This window comes from Sander lucioperca, chromosome 3 (genome assembly GCF_008315115.2).
Source record: "Sander lucioperca isolate FBNREF2018 chromosome 3, SLUC_FBN_1.2, whole genome shotgun sequence".
NCBI classification, from domain to species: Eukaryota; Metazoa; Chordata; class Actinopteri; order Perciformes; family Percidae; genus Sander; species Sander lucioperca.
The window spans coordinates 39852378-39878313 of NC_050175.1; the positions used below are offsets into that span (position 1 = coordinate 39852378).

Here is a 25936-nt window from a genome sequence, read left to right on the forward strand (position 1 = left end):
CATGCAAAAAAAGAATTGTAAAAAAAATATGAAATGCAATACTCAATCAGTGAGAGCTGTTTAATATTCAGTCCCGAGGGTTCTCCTTGATGAGATTTGAGAGATCCTTTTTTGCTTTTTTTTTCCAATCTGCTCTTCGTTTTGCTGCGAAATCAGAGTGTGTGTGTGTCTGAGCGAGCTGTGGACTCTCAGCACCACTGAGCTCCTCTTTATATACATCTCTGCAACCCACTCGCTTCTTACTTTGGGCTTCCCTCCACACACACAGCTCCTCTACCCTCCTACATACTCTGTGACGACACATTTCCGCAGCTTCCATACCAGTGCACCGGAATGATCTCCCAGAAACTGTTGGCATGGGGACCGGACGATCATGTTTGGGAGGGAAGAGGCAGAACGTGAAAAAGCAACACATTTGTATGGACTGTGAAAATCATGAAGAATAGTAAAGCCGCTCAAGGAAGTTCTACTGTATGAGCTGAGTGATGTATAACATATTACAGAGAAGAGTTAGTGCACTTCTAAAGTTAATGTTCAATGTGTGATGGCATCTGACAGAGATGCCACTTACTGTAAGGAGATTTACAGACATTATACACTTTTTACATGTGATACCCGACTCCAAGCCCATTTATATTTCATCTAATTAAAGCCCAATGAGAAAATAAAACTAAAACGGTTCTCTTATCAGGCCTTTCCATGAATTCAGTATGAAATAGGCTAAAATCAGTTCCCTGCTCTAAATCGTGCAGCCACTTGATACAAAACGCAAGTGACAAGGTGAAGCCGAGCATAAGAAGTAAAAACAGATGACTGGAATAAAAACAGATGACAGAAGGTATTTGAACTGATATTTATTGATGGCTGGAAGGACAAACGCATTGTAGTTTTCCAGGGGTTCTGGTGTGCTCTGCTTTCAGCCCAAACAAAATGCATCCCAGGTATTAGGAACATGCTTTAATACCTAATGCATTTACCCTTGAGAAAAGCACTTAGAACTGAAGTTGGTCCCCTGCTTCTGCACCTATAGTTATTAAGAGTGAAATGCGAAGTAAAAGCTGATATCTGAGCAAATCAACGAAAACATTAGACTCTACTCTATGAGCAAACTCACCATACACGTAGTTTTCAAAAGAGAAAGTCAAAGAAATGTAGCAGAGTTTACACTAGGCTAACATTTTTAGTAAATCCAACAATACAGAGGAACGGATTGAGAATAATGTGGCACACTTACAGTCACACACAAACAAAAACCATACCGGGATCAGGTGTATTTTTGAAAGAATTTCAGTATATAAAGTCATGCCAAACAATAACCGCTGTCGAAAAGAATAAATTTGAAAATCAACTTCAGTTTGTAAACAAAACACCCATTTTCATATCACATCATTTTTCCCTCTGTGCTGGTTTTTCATCTACAGAGCCTCCTCCATCATTTTTTACAGATGAAATGTGGTTTGGTTTGGAATTAAACATGCGGTAAGGGACCGCCAACATTATTGAGAAAATATTAAAATAAAAAAAGCAAACGAGATCTTTAAACCTCCTGTTGTCCTCTGGTCTAATATGACCCATTTTCAAAAAGTTTCTATATCAGAAATTTGGGTTTCTTTCAACCAAATAGTCAAAAAAAAAAAAAATAAATAATTGATGAAATAACGTTGAAAAAAGTGACAAAAATGTCGGAAAAAGCTTCAAAAGCGTGGGGAAAAAAATAACAAAAAACTTGGAAAAAGGTGACAATCGACAAAAACATCGGAAATAGTGACAAAACACTTGGCAAAAACTGACAAACGTTGAGTTTTTTAAAATTATTTTGACCCAGAAAAACTAAAAGTTGCATGGTCGTCAGGAAGACAACAAAAGGGTTAATGGTTTTGAGTTGGTGCTTAAGAAGAAATGTGTATATTTGATTGCTTTGAAATTGATATTAAATGAAAAAGGTGATTAAGAATGAGGAAGGAAGCTATTAATGTCACAAAAAAAACCCCATTTTTTTTAAATCTTAATAAAAATTGCTTAGTGTTAACAGTAAGTAAGAACCATATCCACTGCTGTAATACAGTAGTCAACAGTGCTAAAAGCTGGTCCACATATTCACAGGAGGCCCAAACATACACCCACATATACAAATCCACATCCAAATCATCTGTATCCTTCCCTCATCATCTAGGCTCCATTTTCGATCAGACAGATGGATAGTTTTGGGAATCATTTTTAGTTTTCCACACTAGTATTCCATTCATTAGAGCTGATCACTTGATGAAGAACACCACTCTGTTTGGTATTTTTTTTTTTTCACACAACTGTTTGGATAGAATACTTGTTAACGGCAAATGTGGCCAGATGCCGCTTCGCATCATCTATGACTGGGAGTATCAGAGGGAGGGAAACTGGAGATGTTGCCCAAAAACTGTCACATTTTCTCTTCTAGCTCCGTGATGATGGTAGTCGGACGCGTCGTTAACACAGCTGGTCCCCTCTGTCTGTCTGCTGCCGCCGCCGCTCCCAGCCACGGCCGATCCATCTAACCCTGCTTCTGCTTCTTAAGGTAACGAGCGCGCTGGGACAAACCCATGCCCATCACGTGGCTGTTGAGGATCTTGGCCGGGAGCAGAGCTGTAGTCACCCAGCCCTACGGAGGGAAATTACATGGTCAGCTGCTGGCATTTACAAATAACAGATTAGCATTCATTATTCATTTCCAACCCACAGGAGCAACAACTGTGGTAAGGAAAAGTCAGACAATTGGGCTGTTTTAATGCCTATGCACTTAGAGCCAATTTGGCACAAGTCTGTGCTGTAGCTGCCCAGACAATGGCAGTTGAAACAGTTGATTCTGTTCTAAAGAAACCCCCTCACTGTCTTTAATCCTCTCTTTAAGTAGGTAGCTGTTTATGAAACATCATAAATGGTTCTTTCATAGACTTATATTTAACTACTTACCAATACAGATTTCCTCTTAATGGAATTATTTTAATTTCTAATGCTAAAGCTGAAATGTTTTTTTTCAAAATTGATCATTAAATCCAAGGTGGATCTAATAATGGATAATGCATTTGAATATGTGACACGGTGGAGTACGGCCATTAACTGTGGCAAGAGACACTCAAACAAACTCTGCTTGTTGATCTGAAGATTGTTGGGTCACACCTGTCTAGTTGAAAATGATAACATATGTGTTCAACTTCATCACCTCATATAATGTTTATGCTACCTGCAAACCAACTTTGTTTGAACTTTTGTTGTTTAACACAATGTTTATGATCATGACTGAATTTGAGCTTGTATTCGTATTGGAAGGGCAACTCTTCATAAGCATTATTCACTTCCATAGCAATTCGTTTTATTATTATTATTATTATTATTATTATTATTATTATTATTATTATTATTATTATTATTGGTCTTTTATCATGACATCATAATTGTGCAACCAAAAATATACAAACGAATCACAGCAAAGATGACAGAACATCTATTGTTGTTGGAGAATATGTAGAATGTTTCAGATTGCAGGTTTACAGCAGTCTAAATTACATACTGCTGAATTGTGGAATGTTACTGGGAGATGGGGAGAGCTGTACTGCACAGTTGAAGTGACGGGGATTATCAGATAATCAGAGCAGATGCTACTTGTCTGCAGCTTGTGGTTTAGTGAAATGTATGGGCAGATGACAGGAAAAATCTGTGCTGAGTGTACGTTATCTGCAAACGGATCACTGTTGACTGCACAGGATCAACAAAGGCTCGTTTGTGCTGAATGATTTATTGACTACCTGTATACTGTAAACGGATGGCGTTGCCATTTATATGTTGATCAATAAACATGATCATGGAAAAATCTGAACTAAACTTTGTGGTTCCGTCTCATTTGCGGTGCCCGTGTCTCTACAGAGTAATTACCGTGTTAGGACGCAGACAATACTGCAAGGTAGTGGAGCATCCCACACAAAGGATGTTGACCTTCTAATAGATGCTTTAGCAACTGTTGACAACAACATTAATTCAGTGAATGGAGATGTGGTGAAAGGAAGCAGGTAGGAAGCTCTTTTGTCTGAAGTGAAATTGCAGCCTGATGAGGTTTTCCGTCCTGTTGCCATAACAGAACTTGACTATTACTCTATTATTATTGCAACAGAGAAACCAGTTGTGTTAGAATGGTATCACTCTCACACTCAAGGTCTATTTCAATTGGTCGTGCTGATTATATAAATGGACGCCAATGTGTGGAGGGAAAACTGTTAGCAATGGCTAGTTCCAGCCAGGCATTGAATTAAAAGCCGTAACAGGTAGAGAGAGAATTAAGTTTTGAATTGTACAAAAGGAACTGTGCTAATGGTTATACAATTCCTTGCTCTTCAGCAGCCTGAAATGTGTTTCACCTAGTTTTTGGATCCTTTCAAACTAATTTCAGCTTGAAGTTTGGTCCATGGGTAAATATTTGGCAATCATTTCGGATGCAGGGCGGCTGTTTGTGAAAATTAAAATGAAGCCCAAAGAGAAGACTTGAAAAACACATGAGATGTACAGTATTTACATTTGACTCTTTGTTCTTTGCTCCTAGTATTACATACCCAGACTTACCATGATGGCATGGGGCAGGTAGCCATTGGTCTGGGTCTGTAGCCCCACAGTGTTGAGCTCTGCTGAAACGTAGCGCTCTGGACTGGGCTTGTCCAGCGTAGCCCGCCGAATTTTACTCAGCTTGGTTGCAACAAAAAATGGCAGAACACTCTGAGGGAGGGGAGAGAACACATAAATACACCTGCAGGCCTGCACAATAAATCGTTAAAAATCGCGATCTCGATTCACCCGTTTTTTTTTGTTTTTTTTTAATAAAGTAGTAAAAAAATTAATTCTCCTTCAATTAATTTATTGAAAGCATTTGGCATTGACATTAACATGTTTTAATTATGTAAATACATGTTCAAGGAGTTCAGATAGAGCCTGTATCAGGGACATATTTAGTTCAATGTGTTATATGTCACTATTTCTGGTAGCCTACTGTACTTAAATAGCCAGTATGTACTTTATTTTCTTTATTCATTGAAGCCTCTATGTTTACAGGCTTGTGGGGATGCGCAATGTGCTATAGGTGCCAAAAAAAAAAAATCTGTTTGGTACTGCCAATTTGTTTTGTTTTGTCATGGTTCATGTGTGCAATAAACATTACACTTCGTGAGAAAAAAAATCTTGGCAGATAATCGTGATATCAATTCTAATCTAAAAAATTGTATCATGCCGAATCGTGAAGGACTATACACAATGTGTCTAGTTTTGTAGCTAGGTGAAGTTTCAAGTAATGACAACACCACTGTTGTTGCATCCACATGACACAAGTCTCCCGTAATCGTGCACGCGCCCCACACCACACAGTTGCTAGTAGCCAAGGAGGACATGGCAGATTAAAAAACACAGAAGAGGTAATTATCTTCACTCGAGTTTCTGCACACGAAAGTCACCGGACGACACAATGTTGTGAACATAGCCCTACTGAGAAATACAGAGAGAGTTGTGTGGAGCTGATAGTCTTAACTAACTTTGTATCAACTCATTCGGCAATGGCTTGAATGTATCGGACGTTCATCAATATAAAAAAAAAGTGACGCACTAAAGCTTTAAGCCTTAAGGATTTTCCTTCAAATTGCATTTCTAACTATCGTTATGATATATAGCAGAAGAACTAAGGTTGGTCCATTTACCTGGATGATGATGCCTTTGCTCTTGTATTCAGCTTGCAGTCCTCGTGAAAAGAAGTCCACAAATGCCTTTGTAAGATAACGATAGGTCATTAATGCTACAGCTACAATTCCAGATAAAGAAGGATGGAACCAAACATTAAAAAAAAAAAAAAACATGGGATTTCAATTATCAAAATAATAAGAACATGACAAAATCTGGAGTCCAAAAACTAGCAAAGGGGAAATATGTGCGCCAAGAGTTCAGTACAATGTTAATGGTAGGTGTAATGAACCGGGATGATCGTTAAATTGAGCATTAAAACTAAAGATTTACCCTGGATGGATTTTTAGATGCACTTTTCAACCTGCATTGCAGGCACTGGGATTTAGTAGATAAACATGACCCAGTATTTAGACACTGGCAAATTAATCAGCTCAAAGTGTGAACAGCAGGCTGTTTTAAGCTACCAAACACACATGAGACAGTTATAAAACATTATGACGCCATATGCTCCTATAAACATTTTTAATTGGTACACTACCTCGGGACCCGAGCTAGTCACCGACTTATTTATATTCAACAATTAAAACGGCAAATATGAAAAAGGACGATCCCTCACTTTACCCCTGCGCCCAAATAAATGCTGAACTAACATCTATCGTCATCAGGAGATACTTTTTTCCTCAAGGTGTGATGGTGGATTAGACAGAACAAGCTATGACATGAGAACAACCATTGATTTCTCTTCATGGGCCACAGTATATGCAATATACTGTATATATGTAACTGTTTATGATGCTGTGATGCATCTATTGATAACACGTCAGCTAACACTTGTAGAAAAGGTCATAAACCATGTATTGCAAATTACCTTGGAGGCAGAGTAGACAGTAAGGAGAGGAACAGGGTACATCCCACTGGCAGATGAGATGTTGAGGATGGCCCCCTTCTGCCTGGAAACAGGAATATAAGCAAATGCTGTTTTACACTTTAGAAAGAAATACAAAGTATGAGAGAAAGCGGGGAGCATGCTACAAACCCTTCAGCCTGACATCAATACCAGAATGATAAGACAACATGGTACTATGTGTGCTTGCAAGCTTAAGCTAAACCGCTCTTGTTGTACATCAAAGAAGAGCTGGCAGAGACTGTAACATCAATTCCTAAATCTTTACAATCTGATGATAGTTTTGCTCCAGCGTGTGGTGCTTTGAACAATGTTTAATCTAAACTAGAGGTGGATGATATTTTGAGAAAATATGTATCTGTACATGATGGCCAAGCAAGTGAATGCTATCAAGCCGCCTAGACATGATCTGTGGTAAAAATCACTCTGCGCTGGCTGTGTTGGCTGCCATTGTTTTTGTTTGGGGGAGAGCAGTGGAGACAACTCGGAGGAAGCGTTACCGTTGGCATGGTGCACCGTTCGAAATTGCCGTCAAGTGCTGCATTCAAATTCAAATGATTTCAACTTTGACCTCGTTGCCACTAACCTTTTAGGGCGCAACCAAAGCCAGAAGCAATGATAACGTACACCTGCACTTTGCCCCTGTGCCTCGCTATTTTACCTCTGATCATGTGTAGGCAGCTTCAGACTTCATTTCCCTCAGCTGCAGACTTTTACTGTAGATGTATATGTTCTATCACATAACAATAACCAACATTACAGATGGCATAGTACGTATCATGAAAGAGATTATATTTTCCCAAAAGTAGTAATCCTGTTCATTAGAACTCTATTGTAGAGAGCTATTGCAAAAGCAAACAATTTAAAAGTCAAATATAACATGACATTTTCATGCACACATATCTTAGTGTAGATCTGTTAGTTCAATATGTGATTGAAATGCAACCGTGATTGCATATAAGCGTTGGCTGTCTTAAGGTTTATTCACAAAAGTGGGTTTAAAATCAATGTCATAATATATATATATATATTTTTTTTGTCAAAATCAATGTCGATCAAATTATGGTAAATGTAGACGATAAGTGAAAATCGATGTTCAGCGTAATTAAAGGAATAGTTGATCGTTTTAGGAAATCTGCTTATGTGCTTACTCCAGGAAATTATTGTTCCCGGCACAGAAGTAGTCCAGCACATAAGAAAGTGTTATTATTACACTTCAATTTTTGTACTGATGAAAGACACAAGATATAAGGTGTTGATTGGACGTGTTGATTAGGTGTTAAAGCCAGTCTAGCAGTTTCCCTGTATCCAGTCTGTCTGCTAAGGTAAGCTCCAGCTTCATTGATTCAGACAACACAACTTTATAAAAAGGAAAACATGATCTGATATGATATATGTATCACAGTACCATTTCCATTAAAAGCCCTAAGTGCTGCTTAATGCATTTGTGCTGGTGTCTGACTGTTACTAAAGAGTCACAGACATCAGTAATGTATTAGTCATACAAACTTACCTCTCCACCATACGAGGTAAAACAAGACGCGTCATCTGGAAAAACAATGGTAAGGGAAAGAAAGAGAGAGAGAAGGGGACACCTATGAGAAACAGAGTGAAAGCACTGGACAGACAAAATAAAGTCTATTATGTGTGTGGGTTGTGGACAAGTGTGTGGAGGTGTGCATCCACATTTGTAAACGCGTGTGTGTGTGGGTTGTGTGTGGAGAGGTGGTCAGGGAAGGAAGACAAAAAGAGGAAAAGGAAATGATAATGATAGCAGAGGGAGCAGTTCAAAGAAATATTGAATGACATAAATTAAGTGTAAAGAGAGTAGGTGGACTTTAGCTGTTGCTCTGGGAATTGCCGAACATGGAGAAGAGGGAGGGAAGTGACTTATTATGCTTTATGTCATTGTGCGTGCGTGCGTGTGTGTGTGTGTGTGTGTGTGTGTGTGTGTGTGTGTGTGTGTGTGTGTGTGCGTGCGTGCGTGCGTGCGTGCGTGTCTGTGTGGGCGTCTTTATTGGTCTGTGGGACTACCTGACAGTGGATTTCAATATCCAAAGAGTCCATGTTGTGCATATTTAATAGGGATCTCTAAGTTGACTATATAAGAGTATTTGAGACCATTTCCACACCCCTTAAAGGGATAGTTCAGATATTTTGAAGTGGGGTTGTATAAGGTACTTATCTGTAGTCAGTGTATTACCTACAGTAGATGGCGGTCGGCACACCCCCAGTTTGGAGAAGCAGGCAGCAGTACCGACACGGAACCTAAGCAATGTACTGCTGTTGACTGTGTAGCACGGGTAGCAGCAGAACGCATTTTAGCCACCTAAAGAAACTCAATACATTGGTTTAAATATACGCTATAGTTAGAATATTTTTACTGCTTTACCTTGCTGTCAGACAGCCCTTTCGACGAGGGTTAGTTTGGAATTGTACACTTTTTTTAGGCGGCTAAAATGTATTTGCTGCCTTCCACAGCAGTACCTTGCTTTGCTTCCGTGTCGGGCACCTTTTCAAGGAAAAACTGGGTAAAAACCTGATGTGGCGCATAGACACAAGGCTGTAATCACTGCCAAAAGGTGCCTCTAGAAAATATCAACTTGAAGTGGAAATACTTATGCAATTATAGGGTTTGATTTGTTTCCTCTTTTACATTAAAAAGGTGCAATACGTAATACTGACAGCTAGTGTTTAAAATAGTTACTGCAGGACAAATTCAAAATACTGGAGAGAGTCGTCTCCCCCTCCCCCCCAGACTCAAAATTCACGTTGGTTGCCAGGCTGAGACCGCAGCATCCACAACAATGTTGCAAGACGCTTGTCTCACATAGCCAGACATTACTTCACAGCACAGCGGAGTAGCTAACGTTAGATGCTAGCTATATTGACAGTCATAAAAGCCTGCGCTCACGCGGAGCCCTGTACCCGACGGACAGACACACTTCCTAGGCTTAGAATTATGGTAGGAACCGCTGAAAATAACACTACCTTGAAGTCCTCTCCACCCGACTGAACACACTTTATTGGCTTAGAATTACGGCAACAATCGCTAAACATACTGCAAACTCATGGTCCTCTCTTCCTGATTTACAGCCTCTCTCTCTTGGCTTAAAATAACTCACCGTTGTCGGCTACGGCCGCTGAACAGGCTATACGTTGTAAACAGCCGTGGCGCGCTTGCCTGGTCCTCTGGTAACGTTAGCAGTTAGCAAGGTTAGCATGGCGGCGTTAGCCAGGACCAGTCGGGATCACTTTACTGGCTGTGTCTCAATTTGTTTTTGCGAGTAACCAACTCGGGTACTCTAGCTATATAATTCAATGTGAGTACACAAATGTTGAAATGACATAAAATGCCCATCCCTTGTAGCTGTGATAAATTAGCCTGAAGCTAATGCTTACTTGTTCAGGAGGAAAATTAGCCAACTCAGCATCCTTTTGGGCTCTAAGCTGTCTCCATCTTTCAAATACATCTCCAATATTTACCCAGGGTTTGTTATGTCTCTGGTCACGCAACATGTCAGGGTTTTTTAGGTCGGGTAGAATTTATTTCAGTTGATCCGTTCCTTTGTTTGCTGCTTTCATGGCTGTACTAACGTTACAGCTGTAGCTCACTGGGTTTACGTTTTTACAGGTAACGTTATATCTGGCAACCCGGCCTGGCTGTCAAACTGGGCAGTTGATAACAACACACAGGCCAAAACACAAACGGAAATTCTATCACGGAATGGAAATTTCAAAAGAAGAAAATACTGGCATTAGCATTGTTGTCAGAAAAGATAGTATTTCAACTTAGCATGTTTCCTTAATATCCAATGACGCATTGGGGTAATTTTTTGATTTATTACAGTAAATATATTACATATTGGACCTTTAAAAAGGTCCTTTTTAGTTGAATCAAAAAGCCTCAATTACATATCGTTTGAAAATAAAACACTCACCTGGCACACTGATGTTATGTTAATGTTGACCATGGTGTCGATGAACTGAAACAAGAAGCATTACAGGAGCATTACTACAACTTGGGTAAGATATTTGTGCATTAATTACACAAATCACTGTTCTGAAATGTAGACAATATTGTATTTATTAAAGCACAAGACGGTAGAAATGATTTTCTGAAATGCCAAAGTCTGCTCCTAAGTAATACAACTCACCATTAATCAATTAAGTTTTGCTGCTACAACCTTATTTGGTCTGGTATGACCAGTAGCTTATGGTGGCTAATGTTAGCAAATTTTGGGTAGAGATTGCTGTGTAACTCTTAGGACTCTCTTCTACTTATGCTACTATTACACTCCCTTTTGCATGCCCACTTTTGGCCGCAGTGGCCACCTTTCAGCAAAAATAACACAGGCTCGCTTTAGTTAAGCAAGATAGTAGAATTACAATAGGTTATCAATAACAAATTTATTTACAGTAGTACAATATTTGATCAGGTCTTAGTCAGCTGGTCATATTTGTGCAGTTTTATTTGGTCTAAAGCGCAGTTCTATCTGCACATGAGGGACCTTTTATCTATGAAATGTAAGGCAGAAAACTGTCCACACAGCTAACAGGAAAGGATCCAGTTCATAGTGGAGCTAGATGAATCAATGTGATTGAAGATGTGTATAAAATGCTAAATGACATAAGCTACATGTTACGGGATGTGTTATTATTACCATCTATATTACATTACATTACCTGGCATTTAGCTGACGCTTTTATCCAAAGCGACTTACAATTGCTATATATGTCAGAGGTTGCACGCCTCTGGAGCAACTTTGGGTTAAGTGTCTTGCTCAGGGATACATTGGTTGACGTATCGCAGTGGGAATTGAACCCAGATCTCCCACACCAAAGGCATGTGTCATATCCACTGCACCATCACCACCCATATTGCTTTCATTCTTGTTAAATGTTTTCCAAACATGTTATTCTTCATATTCCTGTATAACATAATAATTTATACACTCATGGGAAATAGAATGATAATAAACCTTCAACTTACAGTGTCGAGATTGGGGATGTTGAGGAAGAATTCCGGGTAAGAATAGGATATTCCAACATTGTTCACTGTTAACAAGAGATTAATAATAGCACTGTCACATCCAAAATACTACATCATGTTAACAAACTGATGGGATGAAAAGAAGATTACATTTCTGTAATGTGGGAGTGTTATTCTACTTTCCAATCTTAAGAGGGCAGCAAAGGGCTGAAGGAGCCAGGATAAATTAACCTTTATGATTACATGAAAGACTTGCATTTAACATTTTACAGCATTACTGATGTCTGTAGGTCTTGATTGAATTTCCCATCTGATATGACCAACTAATTCAATTTCACGAAAAGTGAGGTGGCACAAGAACCTGCTGCAGTCTTACCCAATACTCCAATCTCCAGTCCTGCAAGTCCATCTTCAATCTTAGAGTAGATATCTACAGCGCTAAAGTCAGCTGCAATCGTTTTGGTCTCCACACCACATTTGCTCGCTGAGGGCACAAAACATTTTAATCTCGCATATGTATATGAGAAGTGATGAAAGATGATGTGAAGCATTTATGAATGACCATATTGACAAATAGTCACTTGGAAAGGGAAGACCAGAGCAGAGGAAAAAATAATTAAACCCTGAAATAATCCTTCTTCATCAATGAGGATATCCCTCCCTTAAGAGGAAGCTTTCATCTAAATGGACAGATTCACTTTCAGCTCCAGCAGGAGGCTTAACTGCCTCATAGCCAAAAGCATGCGAGTCCTGCTGAATCTCCAATCAATAAAAAGGATCACTTGTAAAAAACACGCAATTCAAAGCAATATCATTTAGTCTTAGTCATTTAGCCCTACTGGACGATCACACAGTGCAATATGGATGCAAGATTTCAGATTCAGGATAAAAGGAGGCTGAATAGCAGCATGGATCATTAAGAATGAGCTCCGGTCTAGCTGCTGTCATACTTAACACGTGAACTACATTAGCCGTGAGCCTTTGGACCACAGGTACTGTTGATTTCCCTTGACGGTAAGATGTGGCATTAGTTTGACCGATGGATTGAGTCACATTGAGCTACATACTGTATTTCACCGTGACTTACAAAAATCGTCACTTTGCATTCGTTATGTAATGTCTGGCAACATTTTTGTCCGCATTTACACTGCATGTTTAAACAAATAAAATAAGTATTCACACAACTCACCGATCGCCTTGGATACGTCATCCAGCTTCTCCTGAGAGCGGCTGATCAGCACAATGGCAAAGCCTCTGCGGGCAAGCTGCAAACACAAAACACACGTCAACAACGGCGACATGGATGTATGCACTTCACGCATGTGTTTTAAAAAGTGTGTTTTTATGGTTTATTAAATCATCCATAAAAGGTGTGCTTGAAAATAGTTATTTTTTCCTCTAATCCAAGTTCTGTAAATTTGTAGTACATTTGATCCTGTAATTTCTGTTTTAGACAAGTTTATTTTTTTGAGGCTAAGGGCGTTTTCACACCTGTAGTTTGTTTGCTTTGGTCCGAATCGGTTGGTGAGTTAGTAAACTTGGAGCAATTTGCCCTCCGTCGGTTTGGTTTGGTTTCACACCTGGAAAAATCCAAGCGTACCAAAATGCGTCATTACAAATCAGGCAAGAACGTCCAGCCCTTTTATTGGTCGGATATGTCTGGGGGCGGGAGAAAGAAAGTAAATACAGGAAGAAGGTCCTGTGTTCTGGTCTAGTGGTCAAACCAGCTCATTTCATTAAAATGATCAGACATTGTTTCACAAGAGACGTTACTACATCTGCTCTGGTCACCGAGACTTCGCTCTGCTCTGCCGGCGTCCGTCTCCCAATTTTAGCGGCAGCTGGTTTGACCACGGAGATACGAGTGACGGACGGGAAGCTTGACTACAGTCTATTTCTGTGATAGAAACACTGCAAGCTGCTACAGTTCGCTGCATCATAGATTGCTAAACACACCTGACTACAGGAGACATTAGCTCAGACTTGCGGAGTACATATGGTTGGTGCGGTTCGAGTACGGATCACGTTCTCACCACAAACGAACCGCTCCAGAGTTCGTTTGAAAGCGTACCGAGACCACCTCTTCAAGCAAGTCTCGGTACGCTTGTTTGGTCCGCTTTTGATGCGCACCAGAGTTCGATTGCCGCGTTCTCACCTGCCCAAATGAACCGCACTAGCGGGGCAAACAAACTCTAGTTCGATTCAACCGAACTAAAGGCTGTCGGTGTGAAAACGCCCTAAAGCTTTAGGCTTCTGCCTGTAAACTGTGCTTTGCAAGTTTGTGCATTCAGATCCATGCCTTTCAGCGTAGGCAAAAAAAAAAAAAAAGAAATCACACATAAGCATCGGACTGCACGAGCACGTTTGACAAGTTTCCTGCGTGGTCCTGGCAAGGAACTGAGGGTGGATCTTCTGCTTCCGACCAATCTTTGGAATCAGTATAAACACCGTTGGCTAGCTAGACAACCCTGTCAATCGCCTACCGGTCAGTTCCCACTAGCTAGTTACTCAGGCAAACTGAATAATGGTGGATTCTTCCAGGCCTCGGCAACCGCCGGTAAGTCAGGAAAATACATAAACTGGTAAAACTTTTATTGAAAGTAACCAATTAGAGAGGTTTTTCAAGTGAGGGTATCCTGGTTAGGTTAACTTACTTTACCTCGCATTTCTAAATGGCTTCTTTGAAATTAAATGAAATTAATCTTGAAGGCATGGATCTGAATACACAAACTTGTGAAGCAGTTTACAGTAGCCTAAATATTCAGACTCAAGTAAAAAAAAAAAACTGCAAGCAAGGACCTGAATATACAAACGTTCAAAACAGAAATTACAGGAACAAATCATCAACTACTATTACAGCAACACAACACCCACTGAAATTACAATAAAAAACCTAAACGTTCAAGTTTACAAAATCAATATTACAGGCACAAAACTCTGCTTTAAAGCACACCTTTAAGAATTTTTTTAATAAACTTGTATGTGTTTGGCATAGATAAAAAGAAATTCCGACCAACTCCCTCGCCCTCTTGTTTCACTGTGGCTCACTGTTTACATTAGGAGTCTGAAAGAGTCCAGGGAATCTTACCTCCTCCGCATAAGCTTTCCCAATCCCATCTGTGGCTCCTGTCACAACTAAAAAGGGAAAAGAGGGATGGATCGAGAGTGAATGAGCAGAACAAAGTATATATTGTTCTAAGTCAAATATGAAAACACAAACTTCAATAAAAGGCAAGAAATGTATATCTCAATGTTTACTGGAAAATTCACGGTACAAGAACAAGGTATAGATTATTTTCATGAACATTAAAACTGTGACTCGATTGGCTGATCCATTTAAACTGAGAAAAGGAAGTTACACTGTCTTTGTATTTTTTTTTTTTTTTCTTTTTATACTCCTACACTACATTTATGCGCAACTCATAACACAACTAACCTAATCGGGATGGATCCATACCACAGGATGAAAAAAATAATATAGACATAAATTAGATGAAAAAGGACCACAGCAAAACAATATTCTGAATATACAGAGGTCATTAAACACTGAATACTGTGTGTTTGTCACTGAAAAAAGTCCTCTGGTGCATGGCCTAAAGTATGTGGACACCCAAACATTACAACCATGTTTAATTGTTGGACATCTTATTCCAGGACCAAACCATTGATCTGCTGCTATAACAGCGTTGATTCTTCCAGCAAGAGTAGACTCATAAAAAGAGATTAAACAGCTTTAACACTGCAAAAACAGTGCAGAAAAACTATGCAATGCTAGCCATCATATTTGAAGAGACATAGAGCGCCACCCCTAGGAACTTTAGCGCCACAGAAATCCGATGATGAAGATGTCAGCGGTATGGACTGTTTGACTGATCCCTGAAAAGTGCAGTGCAAAAACACCAATGATGGCCAAGCACAAAAAGCTTTAGAAAAAGAAAATGAATTGACTTCCAATGGTAAAGGGCTGAATTTCAGTGTAGAAAGATGTACTGTAGGACGAGGTACACAAGGGAGCAGCCGAGGTGAATAAGGAGGACAAAGAGACGGAGAGGGAGAGGGAGAGGGGAAGTTAGGCCCTCTCTGTCATCGGTGGCAGTCGAGCGAACGGATGCCCTGGAACTGCCTGCCACAAACAGCAGCCTATTTTTAGCATTTCCCATCTTTCAGAAGGAACTATTCATCACACCTCTGGCTAAATATAACAAAAAGTGGATGGGAGAGGGATGGAGAGTCAGGGCATTACAATATGTCCCTGTGTAACCTGTAAGTCCTGGCTTAAAGAGCATCTTATCCTTGTGTAAATTTACATATCGTTGTTTTCTTATGTTTATAGGTGTAATTGTGTGTATTTATTATTCTGTTTTAAAAAGGTATGTTATTTTGTTCCTTTTTTGCACCGTGGTTTAGACCAACTTGTGAGAGTACAGTGCACTTAAGATATAATATTGGCGGTTTAGGTCAACCCACATCAGTCTGGCTGGGTGAACTGAGCAGCGCTAGCAGGGCTTTTAGACTCTTAGGCTCTTTAAATACTACATGCAACAACAAAAAAAACAGACAGACAGTCTACTAAAGATTAGAACACTATTGGAAGAAAAAAAAAGTTCCATCGTTGTTTGGCATTATTTTGGTTGTTTGTGGTCTGCTGTCAGGCTCAGTAAAATATGTGGACTTTTATACTTTTTATTTGTATACTAAAGCATTGTTTTTATTTGCTGGGACAGGTAATTAAAGAATATGAAATACATTTATGGAGGCCATATTAAGCACGTGACTGACATTAGCACTGTGGGGAAAAAATTCATCCCCCAGAGGAAACGCTATCACAAAGACACTGTTTACATTACAAAGTATACGAATGTGTGCTTTGATATATTTGACTGGCCGATGCAGTTTCTTCTTGCTGAATGATGTTGCATTGTTTGTGTTGCAAAAAAAGTTAAGCCAAGCTAAACCTTTTATTTGCTGGAAGACGACCCTCTGTTTTTTTGTGTGTGTTTTTTTAATGCAGTGGAGAACAATAATTAGTTGGTGTTTTTAGTCTCACTTGTTATATTACTTAAACTAGTGATGCACCGATCCAACTTTATCGCTCCCAACACCTCAACTAAGACTCCAGCATATTGTAATAACTGACCTGTTAAAATAAGATCAATTCCACTACTTGGTTTGTTTAAACATGCTCTGTCTGCTCACTTTAAGATGAACTGCCATTGTTATTAATGATGCAGTCGATCCTTATGCCTACTGTTTATACCTAATGTTTATATTTGACTGTAGTTAGTAATCCACTCACACTCTACTGTTTACTTGTTACTTATTATTAGTGGTTGTAATGTAGTGATGGGTCTGTTTTTTTTTTTTGCTTTTTGTATACGTTGTAAATTGTATTTTTATTTATACATTTTATTTTCTGTCACTCCTCTGTTATGTAATGATTGTGTTATATGTTGGGACCCCCTCGAAAACGAAATAATACATCTCAAGGGGTTTATCCTAATAAACAAATTTGAATATATATAACTCAGGGTATCGTCCAATACAGAGTACCAATCTAAAACCAGTCCTCTCTTTCCCCCCAAAAAATGTAACAACTGTATTCCTCACTGCATGCATTTTGATATTTTGTGTGGGAGGTAAGATGAGGCCAGGGATTGCTGTGGCACACCAATTAAATTAATTAACTTAATGTGAACTGGTCTCATCATGTCCAACACCTGATCCGTTTAATAAGTTCAGTATCAGCATTGGTACCGATCTGGCATATCAGCTTAGTGCATCCCTAATTAATTCTTTATATATACTGTATATATAGCAATTAACAGACATATTATATATCATGATTAATATTGTTAGTATGTGGTATTTTTTCAAGATAAAGCTCAGCCTGATGTTGCTGCCTTCATGACACGTTTGTGCTGTTGCCGCAACGTCTACAAATATCCCTGCAAGAAGTTTATTTTAGGCAAATATTTTGTTCTTTTGACAATACTATTCATTCCTTCTCTTACTCATCTGTCTAACTACCCTTTGCTGCACCTATATCCCCTTTGTGTGATCTTCCTAAGTACAGATGATGCCAAGCATCCTCTAGGGCTGCAGCAGAGCCAAACAGAAGGGAGTGGGGAAGAAAAGAGGAGAGAAAATGACTAACGCAAACATGGGGGATCCTGGGGGCAACTAAAAATAGCACAGAGAAGAGGAGCGGAGAGTCTGCAGGCACATTGATGAGGAAAACACAGGCTGGGTTATTTTTAGTTGTTTTAAGAATGAACTGTTTTGCATTCGGAACAGAAACAAGCCTTTTATAGGCGAGTGCATGTTCCCTTCTGTCAAATAAAACAAGGTCTATTTTAGGAACTGCTGCCTTCTGCAAAGACTGGCTAGGTCTTCTGGTGATATGGCTACTAAGTGTCACCATGTGGGTGTTTGGTTTGATAGCCAGCATCATTTTATTGTTGAAAATACCTGAAGGACTGGGAATAATTGACCTTTCTACATCTTCTGCACTTAAAATATAAGTCAAATACGTTCTAGAGGAAATTAGTTTATTCTATTCATATGTATTCTATTAATAACTGCAATCTATGTGTGGGCATTTGTAGAACATATATTTATAAAAGGTGTTGGTCTGTTAGCAAAACTGTACTGGCAAGATTAGCCCATATGGGTTAGCCAAACCTATGTCGTCATTGGAACAGTGACGTACGTGAGAAGCTAAAGCTCAGAAGCCCTCACATAATGCAGATCCACACTGTAGACTCCCCTTTTCCGATACAGGACCTTAACAAAGTGTAAAGTAATGCTCAGGCTCTTATTGCCACGGTTCTCCACACACTTTGGGGTGACGTTTCTAAAACCACATTCCTGCCTTTTTTTTAGAAAGGGATCTAAAGCAAAGTTCTAACAGTGATTGCTCAAGCAAACGTGAGCCGAAACATTTAGTCAATTAATGGATTAGTCGACTGACGGAAAACTAATCAGCAACTATTTAGATTATTCGTTTCAATCGAATGCCAAAGATTCTCCAGTACCAACTTTGAAAATGTGAGAATTTGCTGCATCGCTCCTCTGTTTTATATATCACAGAAAACTAAATATCTTTGGCATTTGGATTGTTGTTCAGACAAAACAGAACATTTGAAGATTACGGAGCACCGGAAGGGTCACGGCAAGGTTCCTTCAGGGGACCACTTTTGCGTTCCCTCCCAATACTTTTCTTCTTCCATTCCTTCTGAGCCATGTGTCTTATTTCCACCCAGCTGCCCAGTGCAATGGATCAGCTCGTTGAATTTTACTTTCAGCTGGGAATGCTGATATACTGCTCGATGGGCACATTCATATCCGTTCTATAATCAACAGGCCTATTTCATAAATGAATGAAAAGATTAGATGAGGCGATGAACCAACACTATTATAAGAGAACCTGAAGCTCCCCTGTTTTACGGAGCTTTATAGAGGCTCCGCTCATTTTTTTTGCTAACTCGTAGCTTGTATCCATTTCATTTCTATGGTTGTATCAAATTAGACAAAAACTAATATGTTCTTCATCAGACAGTAAACAAACACGTAAAAATAAAAATAATTTACTACCATCTCTGCAACGACGACGACTAACAAACAAAACTATGGGAATGTGTACATATGTTGGATAAGCAACAATGCCCAAACCCCGATAAGATAGATGCTATTTTACGTCACCAACAGACTTGTATTCATTAAGTGATCCAGTTTATAGTTTACAGTACTATTTAAATGGAGGAACCTAGTACCAAACTCACTGCATTTGTATACAGTTTATATATTTCTAATGCAAATGTTAGAAGATTTAAAGTGGATTGTAAATTTACATCAGACAGCATGTGGACATATGTCATTACACAAGCACTGACATGATTGTGAGGAATAAACAGTAAGCTGTAACTTTCATTACCTTGTCTTATGAACTTAAAAAACTGAAGGACTGTCTCACATAGCAAGACACTATTTCATTAGGATACCGCTACAATGGTTCTGTTATCCTGCCACAGGCTCTCTCTCTCTCTCTCTCTCTCTCGACAGTGAGATGTGGGCACCAGTGAACCTGAATCCCGAGGATCCTCAGTCTCATTTATGAATGGCTAGTCCCGTTACATAATCAGGCCGTCGTCTTAATCAAGTCCATTTAACTGAGACAAAGTTTGTGAATGAAAGCGGCAGCCGGCGAGGCCAGTGGGCTCCTTTGCCTCAGTGGATATTCTGAATCATTTTGCATGTGTAATCTAAAAATGAAAACCCGGCCGTCTGATACGTTTCCATTTTTACATGACTGTCACAATTATGAGGAATAAACAGTTAGCTGTAACTTTCATTACATTGTCTTATGAACTTAAAAAATTGAAGGACTGTCTCACATAGCAAGACACTATTTCATTAGGATACCGCTACAATGGTTCTGTTATCCTGCCACAGGCTCTCTCTCTCTCTCACTCGGTCACATACACACGAGACAGTGAGATGTGGGCACTAGGGGTGTAAGAAAAAAATCGATACACTCGAGTATCGCGATATTTTATTTTGCAATACTGTATTGATTTTCAAAAACTTTTTTCTTTAGTTTACGTGCACAAATATTAATGGTAAGACAGTGGTTGACGTTTATGTTGTGTTTAAACCCCCTACCGCTAGATGGCTATGCTGAGACGCACCACTAGTGTCCTCGCCTAACAGTGCCTGACTTTTTGCTAGAAGCTAACAATGTAGCTATGGCTGAACCCCGTATAAGACCGGCTCCGCTCTGTGCTGAAGTGTGGAATCATTTCGGTTTCCAGAGTAAAGAGGGCACTACCGATATCAACAGGAACCGTGCAGTTTGTAAACTGTGTCTGGCAAAAATCAAGTCCTCGGGTGATACCACGAATTTGAGGGCACATTTAGCAAAACACCATTCAGACACTCGGTTAAGCGAACAGCAAGCTAAACGAGTCGACCCCTCACAACTCACCCTTGCTCAAGTTCAAACGCACAAATTACCACCGCCTTCAACTCGTGCAACCAAAATAACCCAGTCGGTAGTTTATTTAATTTGTAAAGACATGCGCTTGCTCAGTGTGGTTGAAAACGAAGGTTTCCGTAAAATGGTGCAAACGATGGAGCCTCGTTACACTATACCCTCCTGGCAACACATCACTGATATCACTGTGCCCAATCTTTACAAGATGGTTAAAACAAACGTGCTGGAATGTCTAGCTTTAGCTGAGAAGGTTAGCTTGACATGCAACGTTGGGATGTCTAAGGCGACCGAGTCATATGTGACTATTACGGTTCATCACATAACTGACGAATGGAAGCTGGAATCTTGTGTACTGCAGACGAGAGCGATGTATGACAGCCACACCGGAGAGAACATCGCTGCCCTACTGAAAGAGGCCGTTGCTGAGTGGTGACTGGATACAAAAGATCCCGTCTTAGTTACAGATAACGCAGCTAATATGCATGTGGCGACTGAACTTTCCGACATGAGCCACATACGGTGCTTTGCACACAGTCTTAACCCCCGTCTCACAGAAAGCGCTGAAAGTGCCGTCAGTGGATCGACTACTCGGCAGGGTCAGACATGTCACCGCATTTTTCAGACGCAGCACCATAGCTAGCCACCAGCTTAAACAAAAGCAGGACCTGCTCAAGCTACCAAAGCACAGACTAATCACAGACGTTGTTACAGGGTGGAACAGCTCGTATGATATGGTGAACAGACTTTTAGAGCAGCAGCCAGCCATCTGTGCAGCACTCCTAGGATATTCACACTGACTGATGCTGACATCACATGTGCTGAAGCAGTGCTCAAGGCACTCAAGCCCATGAAGGATGCTACCTTAGTGATGTCAGAGAAGAGCATGCCTACCGGTTTCCATCATTGCACCACTTTACGCAAAGCTTGTCATGGGCACAGAAGAACACCTGGATGACACACAAACCGTGAAGAGTATCAAGGCTGCTGTAGCAAAAGATCTGGGAAAGAGATATGCTGATGAACAGGATACACTGCAAATGGCATCAGCTCTTGATCCTAGGTTTAAGGATCTACCTTCTATCTATCTCTCCGAAGCAGAGGCCAATGATATCTACTTTAGAATAACTGATGCTGTGGTGGATGACCTCACCAAGCAACAGAATGTAAGTATAAATACATCAAATACACACGCAAAGGAAATACATGATCACATTAGGCCTAAAGTGTTTATAGTAATATAATCTCTTTAATTGGACTTGAATCAACAGTATGTACAAAAATAGGATGAATTTGGGTTAAGATTTAGTGTTGGTGTACATTTTAAATGTACTGTAAAACTAATACTAATTTGATTTGATGTTTTTCAGCAGCAAGGGGGAGGTAGAAAGTCCAATGGAGGAAACTGGCCGGTCAGAGGAGGTTGATCAGCCAAACTACAAGGATGGCCCTGTATCCACCCAGTCCCCCAGCAAGAGACCAAGGAGCTCATGTGATTTGGCAGACTTGCCTGGACCTACTTTTGCCTCTACCAAAAACAATGCAACGCCAAAATCTGCACATTACACTGCAACAGCTGAGGTTAACCGTTTTAGGGAAGAACCTCCTTTGCCACTTCCAGAGAATCCTCTCAGTTGGTGGAAGGTCCATGAGCTACAAGTACCCTCAGCTATCCAAAGTAGCGACGCGCTTTCTTTGCGTTCCCGGTACAAGTGTCTCAGCGGAGAGAGTTGTCTCCTCTGCAGGAGACATTGATACTGCACAGTGTCTTAAAGCCTGAGCATGTTGACCAGCTTGTGTTCCTCCACAAAAACCTTAAGATTAAATAAGCTGATTGATTTAATAATTAGTGTTACATTCCTCAATTTTTTTTTGCAACACAAAGTGTTAGGCTATGTGTTGGATGTACCCTGTGTATGAATAATAGTGCAAGCTTTTTTTTTATGACATAGCCAAATGTCCTTTTTTTCCAGATTGCACATAATTGTGTTATGCATTAGCCTAGATGTCACAGTCAAGGACTATGTATTTTCTTTAAACTGACAGTTTACATTTGTTCCTTAACGTTTCCTTTAGGAATCGTGTTTTTGCAACACAAAATGTGTTATGTGTTACACATTTTTTTTTATTGACAGACAGATGTCTTTTCTTTTTTTAGATTGCACATAATGTGTTTTGGATTGTGACAGGGGCTATATATTTTCTTTTATTATGGCCTACTTGAGCATACAAAAATGTGCTCACTAAGAACCGGTGAACCACAATGTTCTGTGTACTGAATTGTTCACCTTAAGTAAACTTCTTTGACTTTTATGCACATCATGTCTTTTTTTAAATATTAGTTTTTCTAAACTTATACTTTAAAAAAATCCCAATATATCACCTTACGCACAGTATCGAAATATATTGCAATATACTGAATCGTGACCCATGTATTGTGATATGTATCATATCGCCAGATTCTTGCCAATACACAGCCCTACTGGGCACCAGTGAACTTGAATCCAGAGGACCCTCAGTCTCATTTATGAATGGCTAGTCCCGTTACATAATCAGGCCGTCCTCAAGTCAATCAAGTCCACTTCACTGAGACAAAGTTTGTGAATGAAAGCGGCAGCCGGCGAGGCTAACGGGCTCCTTTGCCTCAGTGGATATTCTGAATCATTGTGCGTGTGTAATCTAAAAGTAAAAACCCGGCCGTCTGATGCGTTTCCATTTTTAGCTGCACACGACAAGATCAAAGGCAACTTGAGTTCGCGTCCTCAAAAACATTTGGGTTTCTCTGGCAGTTGTGGATCTAGACTCTGATTAAAATGATGAAATATTGAGTGTCCAGGTTAAAAGACAACACTATTAACAAGCGTTTTGTTCTTCATCTTGTCATTTCCACTGACCATGAAGGATGCAATGTAATATAACTGTATCAAAAAAAACAAAAACACTATTACTACTTCTTTCCAAACAAGTGTATGAATATATTCCAACAACCACCTTTGGTGTAACAGTTTGTTTGTATTATGATGTGAACCTTGAACACCAACATTACAACATTACATTAAAGCAAGCAGTCTGGTCAAACTTCAAGGTTCAGTCAGTGAGCAAGGCTAGACAGATGGACAGCATTCAGTCTGAATTGATAATCCCCCTAGAGCCATAATCCCATGACAAGATTTACTACAGTTTACACCAGATGACAAAAGGCTGATCATCCCCTGCCCATTCTTTATTTCTTGTGAAAAGTACAACGGAGACTGACACTGCAGTCTGCTGTTGCTGCGACAAAGAATCCATAGTGTGTACTGAATAGCCAATGTGCTAAAGCAATATCAGACAACTGGAGACTTCACAAAGAACGTCAGGGTAAATATATTATGTAAGCTGTGACGCAGTGCAACAGCACAGTAGTGTAAAGGTTGTTCATGTCATGTTGAAAGATGCAAACATGACTTTGATAAAGAAAATGTATCTGCTTGTAATATGCAGGGCTTTAAATTAACTTGTTTGATCACCAGCCAATATGGCTAGTAGAATGTTTAAGTTACCAGCCAATCAGATTTTCCACTAGCCACATGTTTACGTTACTTTCAGCTAATCTCGTTTGTTTCGTGCCGTTCTGTTCGTCATGGGAAATGTAGGATTAGGACTACAAGCAGTGTTGCTGGATAAAGATAATGTTCCCAAACTAAACACACACAAAACCGCCCAAATTTCGGACTTGTCGCATCGTTTCTGCAGCTGGCCGATTCAAACAGACGCAGAGTTATCTTCCTTATCGTCACAGGCCAAACTGGCTAGCAGCTTTAAAATGTTACCTGCCAAAGTTATTTTTTACCCGCATTTGGCAGGTTGGCAGGTGTCAATTTAAAGCCCTGGTAATATGCATTCAGTGGCCACTATATTAGGTACACCTGTACAATCGAATGCAATCTGTTATGAATAGACTACTGGTATACGTGCAGTTTAGGGTCTCAAATTCCCTATGGAAGATTCTACGTGCAGTTTAGTGCCCCAAATTCCCCATACAATGTCCTTAATTATGAACCTACTAAACCACCTGTTTAACAGGTGTTATGGTTATAGTTATGGTTAGGGTTAGGGTTAAGGCAACCTGTCTCAAATAAGACCCTCATCATTTGGGACACTCAGTTTTTGGAAAATAGCTTGGGACACTAAACTGCACGTATACCCTAGACCAGTGTTTCTCAAATGGGGGTACGTGTACCCCTAGGGGTACTTTGGAGGACAGCAGGGGGTATGTGACATTTTTTGCAAAATGTTTTTCAGTTACAAGGCTGTAGTTACTTCTACAGTCCAAGTTTGTCGCATTTTTCAAAGTTTTTGTCACCTTTTTTGAAGGTTTTGTTGCTTGTTTTTACCTATTCTTGCCTTTATTCCTTACGTTTGTCTACTGTCTTATTGTCTTCAAAGTTTTTGTCACTTTTTTCAAAGTTTTTTTTCTGCTTTTTTCAAAGTTTTTGTCCCTTTTTTCAAAGTTTGTCGGTTATTTGAATTTGCTGTCACTTTTGTCGCCCTAGAGTTGCCTTCCTTTCTTTCTACCGCCTTTTTTCATCAGCATTTAAATGTTTTCCAGGCACAAGGCTGTTGTTTAGTAAATCTATCGCTGACATCGCTGTACTGTTCCTCTTTATACAAAAAATATTTGCGCTCTGTAGGGGGTACATGGCTTAAAAAAAAAAAAACTGTTCAAAAGGGGGTACATTATTGAAAAAAGCTTGAGAACCACTGCCCTAGACTACTAATCAAAATGCATATGACGAGGAAGAAATAAACAACTTTTTGCAATTTAATTTAAGGATATTTTTTTTCTTTTTCTTTTGTTTGCAAATGGTGTTTATACGGTTTAAATATATATTTAAAAAAAAAAAAATTAAATCGTGAATGACACAAACCATCTTAACATGAGGCAGTGACGTCACTGTCCCCCATAGTCTCTCACCTGCCCATTTTCCCAGTTTGGTGGGTGAAACGAGCCGTCCGTTGCCCAGCACCCACACCCTGATCCCGGAGAGCAGCCGGCACACGGAGCACACAGCCAGCCAGGCCGCGGTCACAGCACCGAGCCACAACAGCGGCGTCTCCACGGCCCTTAACACTGCTTCTCCGCTGGTCGACATACCTGCACCACACACACCTCTGTCTATATTATATGGTGATATAAGCGCCTGGAATTTTAATATCTGTAGTCATGTAATAAGAAGTGCTCTAAGTGCAAACGCATGCGTCAAAAGGAAGGAGTCTCTGTTGCTTCCGCGTTAGACGCTTCCGCATCAGCGCTTGGTTGTCTGTGATTGGCCCCTTTATCTTCTTCTTTCTTCAGTTTTTTTTAGCAAGACATTGAGCT

General features: G+C 39.8%; 1 protein-coding gene across 2 annotated transcripts; it reads right to left on the bottom strand.

The window, feature by feature from the left end:
• Window positions 1-2287: 2287 nt before the first annotated feature.
• hsd17b12b (hydroxysteroid (17-beta) dehydrogenase 12b) lies at window positions 2288-25879 on the bottom strand. Of its 2 annotated transcripts, none has more exons than XM_031290109.2 (11): window positions 25532-25879; window positions 14674-14720; window positions 12775-12850; window positions 11962-12069; window positions 11586-11650; window positions 10534-10578; window positions 8106-8140; window positions 6557-6638; window positions 5706-5771; window positions 4578-4737; window positions 2288-2635 (listed from the first exon to the last, which is right to left on the bottom strand). In XM_031290109.2, the coding sequence occupies exons 1-11, from the start codon at window positions 25707-25709 to the stop codon at window positions 2547-2549; spliced, it is 951 nt and encodes a 316-aa protein (XP_031145969.1). In that variant the 5' UTR covers window positions 25710-25879; the 3' UTR covers window positions 2288-2546. The 2 variants fall into 2 exon arrangements, with proteins under 2 accessions (XP_031145969.1, XP_031145968.1); XM_031290108.2 differs by having other exon boundaries at window positions 4588-4737; window positions 25532-25877.
• Between the last annotated feature and the right edge of the window lie 57 nt (window positions 25880-25936).

Bases quoted from the DNA above. Each gene is read 5' to 3' on its own strand.
- hsd17b12b (XM_031290108.2), bottom strand. From the start codon at position 25,709: ATGTCGACCAGCGGAGAAGCAGTGTTAAGGGCCGTGGAGACGCCGCTG. The intron at 14,721-25,531 runs GTGAGAGACTAT...TTCCCTTTTTAG, and splicing joins CAAACTGGGAAAATGGGCAG to TTGTGACAGGAGCCACAGAT. The intron at 12,851-14,673 runs GTAAGATTCCCT...TTGTGTTTGCAG, and splicing joins GGAAAGCTTATGCGGAGGAG to CTTGCCCGCAGAGGCTTTGC.